The 11463-nt window shown below is 37.7% G+C and overlaps 2 protein-coding genes across 2 annotated transcripts; both read left to right on the forward strand.

The window, feature by feature from the left end:
* The first annotated feature begins 2150 nt into the window (after positions 1-2150).
* LOC137828675 (berberine bridge enzyme-like D-2) lies at positions 2151-4402 on the forward strand. Its single transcript, XM_068635349.1, has one exon. It carries the CDS (start codon positions 2567-2569, stop codon positions 4217-4219), a length of 1653 nt encoding a protein of 550 aa, XP_068491450.1. The 5' UTR covers positions 2151-2566; the 3' UTR covers positions 4220-4402.
* Positions 4403-4719: 317 nt separating this feature from the next.
* LOC137828676 (uncharacterized) lies at positions 4720-7237 on the forward strand. The gene is made up of 2 exons (XM_068635350.1): positions 4720-5835; positions 5887-7237. Exons 1-2 carry the CDS (start codon positions 4780-4782, stop codon positions 6028-6030), a joined length of 1200 nt encoding a protein of 399 aa, XP_068491451.1. The 5' UTR covers positions 4720-4779; the 3' UTR covers positions 6031-7237.
* Positions 7238-11463: the final 4226 nt, after the last annotated feature.

The raw sequence follows: 11463 nt of genomic DNA on the forward strand, positions 1-11463 counted from the left end.
ATGTAGTAAAGAAACAATACATTATGTTTTTAACTAAGTTTGTAGTTTTAATTTTGAAGACTTGATCGTTATCATTATACTTTAAGACAAACTTTTTGATTATGTAGTTTGAACACATCCCTTGAAACATGTGAGATTTCTTGTTGAGTCACTAATATTTCAATACATGCTTCAATACTTATTCTTTCCATCTTGAACTTTTGTATGAGTAATTTCTCTAAAATTAAAAAAATGTATTGTTGTTTTTGTCAATACTTTAAGCAACGCTTTTAAAATTGTAGCTCTTATAAATATTTTAGGCAATGATTTTAAAATTGTTGTCTTTATAAAAAATCATGACATATTACAAACAACCACGTTCACCTCAACCACGGCTAAAAAATCGCTGCCTAAACTTTAAGTCACAGTTTTTATGTCTTAGACCACTGTTCTATGTTGTTGCCTAACGTAATTGTTGTAGTCAAGAACACTAGTTTTGCACAAAATTTCTAAATAGAAGTAACATATATAACAAATTATGTAAATTATACCATAAATCATTAACAAAATTCGTGATTGTACACAAGACATACTTTTTACACTAAATTAATTTGTACAAGACATGAGTCGATAGAAACTTGTAGTTGTACAACAAAAAATGCATTAGATATTAACTTTCAGACAATCCATAAAATAGAAAAGAGACTATTTTAAAGAAACTTGTGTAGTGAGTGAATATCAATATTCTGGTTATAAACAATTTATAACATATTCTAATTAGAGTCTACCATGAGAGGTTCAATTTTGTTGAGGCTAAATCCTATAGCTATCTCCTCTTATGCTATTATTGGTGAAAGGTATCTCACAATATTGAAAACTTGTCCAGAAGAAAACGTATTGAAGAGAAAGATGGGTTTAAGTTGGAGCCTTGCGGCTGCATTAATTATCTTTTCGTCTGATCCTAAGGCCATGGACTTCTCTAGATTGATTGATGACTCTGAAAACAATGCAGCTCGTAGTGGCAGCAATGGTAGTCTGATCCTTTGTTTTGCAGTAATATACTATCGAATAAAGTTTCTTTCATGCTAAAAAAAATCACTTTACAACTATTTTTTGAAATAAAATATTATATTATAAAATATTTTTTTTTTTTTAAATATAAAATGAATGAAAATGTGTCAAGCTATCGTTTTCATATAATAATGTGTCTTTGTTATGCACTTAAATATTTTTTGTTGTGCGTCTCTTTTTGGTCCAACATTAATGGTGAACTTTGAGCTTATGATCTCATTTTTACTACTCTAGCCCCTACCCAGTATACCAATCCCAGAGGATTTTGAATTTCTCTACTTTATGAACTCAAATTCTTTTTCTTTGAAAAAGATATCCACCATTTTAATTCTATATTTTGGGTAATAACAAGGCCTAATCCAATATATGTAGTGGGCGGATTTTTCTACAAAGATGACCATGAGATTGAATAATATACCCATAACATTAGCGTGTGGATAATATCCATGGTTTCAAACCACACAATTTTCCCCTACTAGCCCCACCTTTCAATACGAGTACATTACTTTAATAAAATATTAAATTAAGTTATTTAATTAAAATATAAATTCAATTATTAAATATTGACAATTGTTTTGACTTCGTGGCAGGATCATATATACTGTACAGAAAGCAGTTAAAGTATTTTGGATTGGGATTACCATTTGCATGGCATGAAAAAAGTTATGATATTTGCATGGAAAAGATTCAACAAGATGACTTATTCTGTTTCATTTGAAATTTTCTATTGCTGTACCAAGTCTGAACTGTAAAGGTCTGAACATGAAGATTTCTCTTCATTTTTTACTCGTGTTAACTTTTTTTTATGTACGTAAGTATCATTATTTATATATAGTTCCCGATTACTTAAGATCTAAATTCTGAAATAGAAAATATTTCGGATGTAGTGATGGAAAGTAGGATCACAATTGTATATAAATTTGAAGTAAAGACAAAATGTATAATTTGTGTATAGGGTTTGAACAAATAGCATGAGTATAATGATAAGAACTAAATCCATGGATTGTCACGGGCTTTGGTTAACAAGAGCTAAAAATGAACACTGATATGAATTGATATTAACATTATTTAAAAGCAACTGGATAAAAGCAAACAACATAGCAGGCCATGGCAATTTATGTTCTTTACTCAGCCGGCAAACACTTTTAGTCAGCTCTTATACTCTCTCACGCAACTCACTTACACTTCAATTTTGTTAACCAGATGTTCCTAGTATTTTTTATGTTATTCTGTTCTTTCTTTGTTTTTGTCTGCTTTCAATGAGTGATTGATTCTATATCAGTGTTCAAGTTCACTCGGCCCTGCTGGACCCCTCCAGAAAATGAGTCCACTCCGCCACTTCCAAATTCCAGTATTAAACTATGGCCGGCCACAACATATGCATGGCTGCCACGTTTCTCCATCCTTTTCTCTAAAAACTATCATTAGTCATTCTCCAATGCCCATAAACTCAAACTAGTTATTCACCACTTGCAAATCACTTTGCTTCTAGTTCTACAATTCAGAAGCTTAAGCCATGTTCTACTTCCTCAAAAGATTGTGCCTTCTATGTTTCCTTTTACTATCCTTGGAAGTTTCACTCTGGTCGTGTGCTTCACACACAGACTTGGCTTCTTGCTTGCTTAATCACAATATCAAAAACTTTACCACTCTCCCTTACAAAGAACATGACCAACCCTCTTCCCATGATTACTTCAAAATTCTTAATTTTTCCATCCAAAATCTTCGGTTCGCAGAACCCGTGATTCCTAAGCCAATAGCCATTGTATTGCCAGGGAGTTTGGAGCAGCTGCAGAAAAGTGTAGCATGCAGTAGAGAAAGTTCCATGGAGATCAGAGTAAGATGTGGCGGACACAGCTATGAAGGGACTTCGTATGTGGCTGATGATGGCACTCCTTTTGTGATCATTGACATGATGAATTTGAACCATGTTTGGGTGGACATGGAGACAGAAACAGCCTGGGTTGAAGGTGGTGCAACATTGGGAGAGACTTACTATGCAATCTCTCAAGCAAGCAATGAATATGGATTCTCAGCTGGGTCATGTCCAACTGTTGGCGTCGGAGGACACATTGGTGGTGGTGGTTTTGGGTTGTTGTCTAGAAAATATGGTCTTGCAGCGGACAACGTAGTGGATGCCCTTCTCGTTGATGCTGATCAAAATTTGTTGGACCGTGAAACCATGGGAGAAGATGTGTTTTGGGCTATTAGAGGAGGAGGAGGTGGTCTTTGGGGGATCATTTATGCCTGGAAAATCCAGTTGTTGAAAGTGCCACAGGTTGTAACCAGTTTCACTGTATCAAGAACAGGCACAAAAAGTCATGTTGCCAATCTGGTGCACAAATGGCAATATGTGGCACCCAACTTGGAAGATGACTTCTATTTGTCATGCTTTGTTGGTGCTGGTTTGCCCCAAGCTAAAACCAAAGGGTTATCACTAACACTTAATGGTTTCTATCTTGGTCCTAAAACCGATGCCATATCCATTCTACACCATGCTTTTCCAGAGTTGGGTGTTACAGAAGAAGAATGCATAGAAATGAGTTGGATTCAGTCAATTGTTTTCTTCTCTGGCCTAAGTGATGGAGCGTCGGTCTCTGACTTGAAAAACAGGTATGTGCAAGAAAAAGAATATTTCAAGGCCAAATCAGATTATGTAAAAAACCATATTCCTCTTGTGGGCATAGAAACTGCACTGGACATCCTCGAAAAGGAGCCAAAGGGGTATGTTATTCTGGATGCTTATGGTGGAAAGATGCATAATATAAGCAATGATGCAATTGCTTTTCCCCACAGAAGAGGAAACCTGTTTACAATACAGTACCTGATCTATTGGAAAGAAGCTGACAAAGAGAAAAGCAGTGATTATGTAGATTGGATAAGAGGGTTCTATGATGCTATGAGTCCCTTTGTTTCATCTGCTCCAAGGGCTGCATATATTAATTACATGGACTTTGACCTTGGAGTGAGGAAGAGGATAAGAAGTTATGGTGATGTGGAAGATGGTGTTGAAAATGCAAGGGATTGGGGTGAAAAGTACTTCCTCAGTAACTACGACAGACTGGTAAGGGTGAAGACTATGGTTGATCCTAACAACGTTTTCACCAATGAACAAGGCATTCCTCCTTTATCTTTAGCCTCTCCCAGTTTCAAAGCGCAGAACAAATAAATGATGCTAGATTTGTAAATGGGACTATTATATATATTTGAGTTGTGTAATGTCACTGTCATCCCATGCATAAGTGCACAAAATCCAAAGAGTGGGCTTCAAAATCGATGATAGTCAGATAAAAGTTGAATAGTTTGGTTGAAGACTAGAAATGAAATATCTCCCAATATCCTTTTTCTTTTAGCAATGTATCCCTATTATAAATGTTTATTACAATATCCATACAAAAGTAAGAGACAAGAAGAAAAGAGAAAAAAAATATTATAAATTTAGAGATTAAAATACAAAATGTAACATATATCACATTAACACCATAATCAACATCAAGTCAATTATTGTTATTGACGTTAACTTTTATTAACAATAGATACTAAAACAGATGTAAAATTACTTGAATAAAGATTAAGATATATTATTTTTAAAAATCGAGACTAAATTTTTATGGATATGAGAAATAAATCATGAATATTACAAAGTCCCATTAAGTGGAGGGATTTGGGAAAGGGAACTCAATAACGTTCTTTTTCTCGAATTTTCCTGACAGCCATGGAGAGTATGATATGTTTAGGATCTTCAGAAAATGGGCCAGAGTGAAAGAGGTGTTTATCTCCAGACGGCCAAATAGGTGTGGAAGAAGATATGGTTTTGTGAGATTTTATCCTATCCCTAATGAGGCCAAGCTGGAAAAGCAATTGGATCGGATTTACATTGGCAACTTTAAACTATACGTTAACTTTCCAAAATATAGGAGAGCAGAGAGCAAAGTCAAGAAGGGGAAGCCAAGTACATCTAGAAATGCTATCTCTCGAGCTAGGAGCCCTCAAGGTAAGATGAAGGAGAAGGCGGTTTGGCACGAACACAGAACAGTCCGAAAAGGTGAGACTCAGAAACCTAAACAGTCCTACGTTGAGGTTGTACGTAAGTCTTTAAAAGGTAGATGGTCTGGCCCTGCTTTTGAAACAACGTCAAATGCACCGTCGTGGCTGGTTTCGAGTGTAGTTGGATGGATGTCTTCTAACATCTCTTTCGATACCTTGAGCAAAGAGTTTGTCAATGGGGGAATGAGCAGAGTTAAACTTAGATTTATGGGTGATAATCTAGTGCTTCTAACACCCAAAGATGGTGATAGAATGGATGACATCATTAAACTTAACAACGAATGGTTTGTCTCCCTTTTTGATGATACTGAGCCCTGGTCTGAATCCTGCGTAGCAGGGCATAAAATAGTCTGGGTAAGGTGTTATGGAATCCCATTAACCTTGTGGAACGAACAATGCTTCTCGAAGGTGGTTGGAGAAGTAGCGTCCCTGGTTAAAATTGATGAGTCTACTCGACTGTGGGAGAACTTGGAGTATGCTCGTCTGCATGTTAGGTTACCCAAAGCATGCAAAGTTGATATGGTGAAGGAATTCATGATTAATGAGCAGCTCTGTAATATTGTCATCACAGAAGAGATACCCAGTAAAGAAAGAGGAGAATGTTCATGTCACGACGACCGCTATGCTTCATCTGACAGTATTTCGTCCTCGGACACCGTAGTGGAGGAAACCTACCATTTTGGAAGGTCGTCCGATGAAGGAGACGATCTCAAATGTGTCGGTATGCAACGGGACAAGGTACCCGAGGTGGTGGGGCAGACTCCAACCTCGATACCAACAAATTGGAAGTTTATAGAGAATAAGGCTCTGAGTGATAAGGGGTGTCAGTCTAAAGGTGGTTTTTCTTTCCTTAATATGGCAAAATGTGTGCAAGGAGGGTCTGAAGGAGGGGCAGCTAAGCCGTCAACCAAGTCAACGAAGCTTGCAAAGTGATTCAGGATACGCTGGCTAACCTAATGGAAGGGGCCTATGGGTATGGGTGCAATTCCTTAGCTACTGGGATTAAGCAAGGTGAGGCCCAATCAACTAAGAGTGGTACGGTTAGCAAAGAAGAGAATGTAAGGGGCCCAACGTCAGGAAGCAAAGGGGAAAAAATGTCTCTGCGTTGCGGTAAGGTAGGTTCCATTACCATGTCTTCGGCAACTCCTCAACGTACAAGGGAAGATGGGGATCACTGTGACGTGTCGAAAACGCAAGAGTGCGATTCCGATGTAAACCCATGCCATGCAATCCGCCGTCGCAACAAGGGTGAGGGATCGTCTTCGGGGAGCTCGGATCCCCAATCAAGCGGAAGCGTAAAGTGGTGCAAGACGACCAACGATGAAGAAACAAATGCTGAACACGAGGCTTCATCTAATGGAGTAAGGGGTTGCAAGTCATCACCAGAATTCCGAAGGCTACGGTCTACGCGGGGGCACGACACGCAAACTGCTTAACCAAAGTGGAGGTCGAATGGGGGAGTAGGATCACTCCATCATGGGGTAAACTCTTCTTCGAGGCTTAGCCTTTGTTCCTTTGCGGAATCGAGTACTGATATTCACCATTGCAATGACCGGTTCAACCTGGAAATCAAGGATGCCGAATCCGTTAGAATTTGGGAGTTGGGACGCAATCTAGGAATGGAGTGCTCAGGGGGGAGGGGAATTTGGTTGGAGAACTGGACCGTTTAGAGGTAAGGGACAAGGATGATAAAGAGGTTTCTCGGGTGGGTAGTGTGAAGGAGTTACCATGATTATAGTCAACCTTAACATCAGAGGGTTGGGAGGGGGGACGAAAGCAAGGTATCTGAGCCACCTTGTGATTAAGGAGGGTGCTGATTTTCTCTGCCTGCAGGAAACGAAATCCTCCTCTTTTTCAGATGTCAGATGTTTTCTTTTGTGGGGAAGTTGTAACATTGGTTGGGTCCACCATAAAGGGATTAACGGGGCAAGAAGTATGATAACAATGTGGAATAAGGAAGCTTTCGAATATGGCAGCCATGTTGTAGGTACTGGCTTTATTGCTATTGTGGGCTATCACCTCGAAGCAAAACGACATTGTGTGGTGGTAAATGTTTATGCAGCGTGTAATATAAAGGACAAAATCCTTCTGTGGGAAACTTTAACGACGTTCAAGCAATCACACTAGAACTTGGCCTGGTGTTTATGTGGTGATTCCAATGCCGTAAGGATGGCCGAGGAGAGGAAAGGGATTAGAGGTCATTCAAGTCAAAAGAAGGAGATGGAAGGTTTTAACAACTTTATTGAAACCAATGGTTGGGTGGACATTTCGTGTGTAGGGAAAAAGTTTACTTGGTTTAAAGCAAACGGCACTACAAATAGTAGACTAGATAGATTTCTGGTCTCTGAAGAGTCACTTCAAATTTGGCTGGCAGCCAAACAGTATGTGCAACAGAGAGTCGTTTCGGATCACTGCGCTCTAGTTTTAAAATCATGTACTAAAGATTGGGGGCCAAAACCTTTCAGAACCTTTGATGTGTGGTTAAAGGAACCGGGGTTTACGGCAATGATAAAGGGTAAGTGGGAATTGTATCAGGTGGAAGGTAATAGTATATCTGTACTCAAAGAAAAGTTGAAACTCTTAAAGGCGGATCTTAAAGTGTGGAGCAGAAGTGTGTTTGGTTGTGTGGAATCTGATAAGAGACGTATTGAGATGGAAATTGAGAATCTGGACGGGGAGGACAACATTTATGCTTTAGAGGACGAGGGGAGGTTGAGAAGGTTGGAATTGTTCAGTCAACTGGGGATTGTTTAGAATTTGAATTGTACAGGCAAAAAGCAAGAGTGAATTGGCTTAAACATGGGGACTTCAACTCTAAATTTGTCCATTCCGCGATTCGTTGGAGAAGGCTAAAAAATGAGGTCAAAGGTGTTGAGGTTGACTCTCAATGGTGTGAGGAACCGGAAGTTGTAAGTGTTGGGTTTAATAGTGCCAAAGTTCTAGAGGGGGGGTGAATTGATCTTTTAAAAGTTTCTCGCAGAACCAGTATTTTTCACAGTGTATAGAAAATAAATCGATTTATTTGAAATTGAACAGATTTATTTTGGCACTGTTTGTGTTTGAAAAGCGTTTAGACAGTCAAGTTAATCACAAGATTATGCAGATCGATTTTCCAGATACACACACACTGATATAATGAAGAAAAACAGTGAATCACAAAAACAACAAGCTTCAATTTTAAGCAAGTGATTAAGGTTCAATTGATAGCTTGACAATTACTTGAGTAACCTATCACAATCAATCTGTTTCGATGGCTTTTTAATAGGTTATTTATGTTCTTCTTAAAATCAAACAGTTTTCCAGAAATTAAGAACAGTATGTCACAAGCCCAAAAAGAACAAATTTATTTCTTGACAGTTTAACAGTTATGAAGAAATTTAAGTGCAGAGATTAAGGGAGAATGAACACAAGGCAATTATACTGGTTCACTCAACTGAGCTACATCCAGTCTTTACCTAAACCAAGGTGAAATTCACTAAATCACAATTCAAACAAACACAAATCCCACTGTTCTTGAACCCTACAAGAACTTAGGTACACTTGCTGAAAAACCCTATTTCAGCACACACACTCTTCAAGAAACCCTATCAGGAAGAGTGTACAACCAAACTTTTACTAGAAAAGAAATGTGAAACAACTACACCTGATTGAGGATGCAGAAATCTTCCTTAAACGAGTAGAACAGATTGCTAGAACAGTAGCAGCACCTCTCACCAAGCTTTTGGAACCAAACAAGAACAATCACTTTTTGATTTTCGAAATCTTTCAAGAACAGATGCTAATTCTTTGTAAATCCTTAATTCTCTGATGCAAAACTTGTTTTTTCAATTGTATGATTGATTTTTAAACTCAGAAACAAGTTTTCTTTTTATAGAAAACCAACTTATAACATATTTTTGAAAAACAGTTAAAGCTGTTATAAATGAACAGATTGAAAATAAAATGAACAGATCTATTTTCAAAAAGCAGTTAGAGAATTTGTTATGTGAGGAGACTTAGTCAGCCATTCTGGTGCAGGGACAAAACTGAAAACCGTTTAAGATTGACATGGCACCAGAGTAAAAAAGAATCTATTCAATTACAGATGAACAAATTTATTTTTCAAAACGATAACAGCAAAGGCTTTAATTATTTAAAAACAGTCGTTTTGAAAGGTAGAAGACTTAGTCAAAATACTTGATGCACAAAATCTAATTTTCACAAGACTTAGCCAAGGCATCAGTTTAAAAATGAATCTGTTTAGTTAGAAAATAACAGATTTATTTTTATGCAGTAAACGTGTTTTTTGTAAAACATGTGAAAAACAGTTTAAGAAATTTTGTGCTTGCTCTTAACACATGGTCAGTGGTTAAGATGTGAGTTACTAAGCAAAAAGCCTACTCTTAAACAACCTCTAAACACTACCTAAGACATTCTTAAAGCAAATGTAAAAATACATGAAATGTACATAAAAGTCTTCATCAAACACATGTCTTGAAGGGGCAGCAACCATCTTCAACAATCTCCCCCTATTTGATGGAGACAAATCCCCATAACTCTGTTGATTTAAGAACCTGTACTGCACCAAATACTAAACCAGAAAAACAGAACATTGCATAACATGTAAAATGGTTTTAAGGTGCAGAATTTAACTTCCTGATTCGGCTAGCTTCACCTGGCATGGTGAGCTATTTTTCTCCCCCTTTGGATTCATCAAAGAGCATTTAAGCATAAGGGAAGATAAACCAGAAATATAACCATAATAGTCCAGAAAATAAAGACAAATTGTTCAGCATTACAAAATTTAAAACTGATAAAGAAAGCATGAAAATCAAGATACTTCTAATCCTTGTAGTATAGCTCTGCAAGCTGCGCCTGAACTCCTTCAATTTGATCATCAAGGTGCTGAAACCTTGCTTGAGTGGTCTCAAAATATGCCCTCTGTTCTGAAGTCATGACATCAAGGCGACACAGAACTTGCCTTTCAAACATGGATAATGGTTCACCTCGGTATACTGGAGCTTGATAGGCAACAATGGCATTCTGATGAGTTGCAGCAGCTTCTTCATGCACAGATTGGGGAGCAGGTGAGTCTCCTCTGACTTCTACAGATGGAGAACTTATCATTTGATTTCCAGCATGTTCAGCAGATTGTTCTTGCCCATAGGAGTGATGGATAACATAACATGAATGTTCTGCAGCTTGAAATGTGTCATCCTCCATGGGAACAACTTCATCCTCATCCTTATTGTTGAGGTTTGATGCTCCATGTTCTGCTTGAGATTTCTTGCCTTTGAGAACCACCCAATTTTTCTCTATTTTGTGAAATCCCATCTTTGTGAGAGTTGAATTGTCAATCTCACTTACAGCCTTGATGAGGTCGTTTCTCTCATTTGAAGCATCAACACCAAAGAAATCAATCAATTTTGAAACAAGTATAGCATAAGGAAAGCGATAATCAACCAACCTTTTGGATTTCAGCATGTGTTCATTGATAATGAAAACCCAGTTTACCTTAATCTGGTTCATGATGCAATATAGAAGGATTAAATCCTCTTCATGTAAAACAACATGATTTGTACCTCTTGGGATGAGTTGTCATGCTATAATGTAGGCAACAAGACGTGGTGTAAGGTTCAAATGACTTGCATGGAACCTGCTTATGCTCTGGGTAGGGTTCCTCATACAGCTCTTGTAATATTGCAGTTTATTGAATTCCTGAATCCCACTGGTGTTTCCTTTCCCCACTTTCAGTCCAGCATACTTGATTCCAGCCACAAAATTCCAAACATCACATGTGATCTTCATTTTGATCCCTTTCACATAGGAGACAATGTTCTTTCCATCCAAGGTTAGATTAGTGTAAAACACCTTAACTAAATCAGGATATACATTACCCGTTAATTCCAGCAGCTTTTTCAAATTTTGTTGCTTCAATACAGCCCTTGTTTCTGCCAATTTTTCTGATTTCAGCCAGTTGAAATCCAGCACCTTGGGTATATTAATCTGCTTTCTACTTGTCTCGTGGATGTAGGCATTGATACCTTCTTCATTTCCAGCGAACCAACCTTCTAGCACACCTTGAAAGGTGCTTTGCTTGCCCTTATTTTTCTGTTTCTATCTTGAAGAAGAAGCCATGGTTGAACCAGAATTTTTTTTCTTGGTTTCAAATGATGAGAACAGAAAATGGGTAGCCAATGTGGGTAGCAGATTCCCACACAGATTTATATTGAGAAATGAATAGGTTGATATGACAGTTATGAATGGATATGCATGAAGATTTTATGATCTGAAATTGTGCAGAGAATCTTTGAAAATATGCAGCAAATATTTAGGGTCATGATGCACACAATTCATACCTTTATTGAGCACCCAAACCATCAAATC

The sequence above is a fragment of the Phaseolus vulgaris genome, chromosome 7 (assembly GCF_000499845.2).
Source record: "Phaseolus vulgaris cultivar G19833 chromosome 7, P. vulgaris v2.0, whole genome shotgun sequence".
In the NCBI taxonomy this organism is placed as follows: Eukaryota; Viridiplantae; Streptophyta; class Magnoliopsida; order Fabales; family Fabaceae; genus Phaseolus; species Phaseolus vulgaris.

Excerpts from the sequence above, each read along its gene's own strand:
- LOC137828675 (XM_068635349.1), top strand. The coding sequence starts at position 2,567 with ATGTTCTACTTCCTCAAAAGATTGTGCCTTCTATGTTTCCTTTTACTA.
- LOC137828676 (XM_068635350.1), top strand. The coding sequence starts at position 4,780 with ATGTTTAGGATCTTCAGAAAATGGGCCAGAGTGAAAGAGGTGTTTATC. Across the intron at positions 5,836-5,886 it reads TCGGTATGCAACGGGACAAG|TTTATAGAGAATAAGGCTCT; the intron begins GTACCCGAGGTG and ends ACAAATTGGAAG.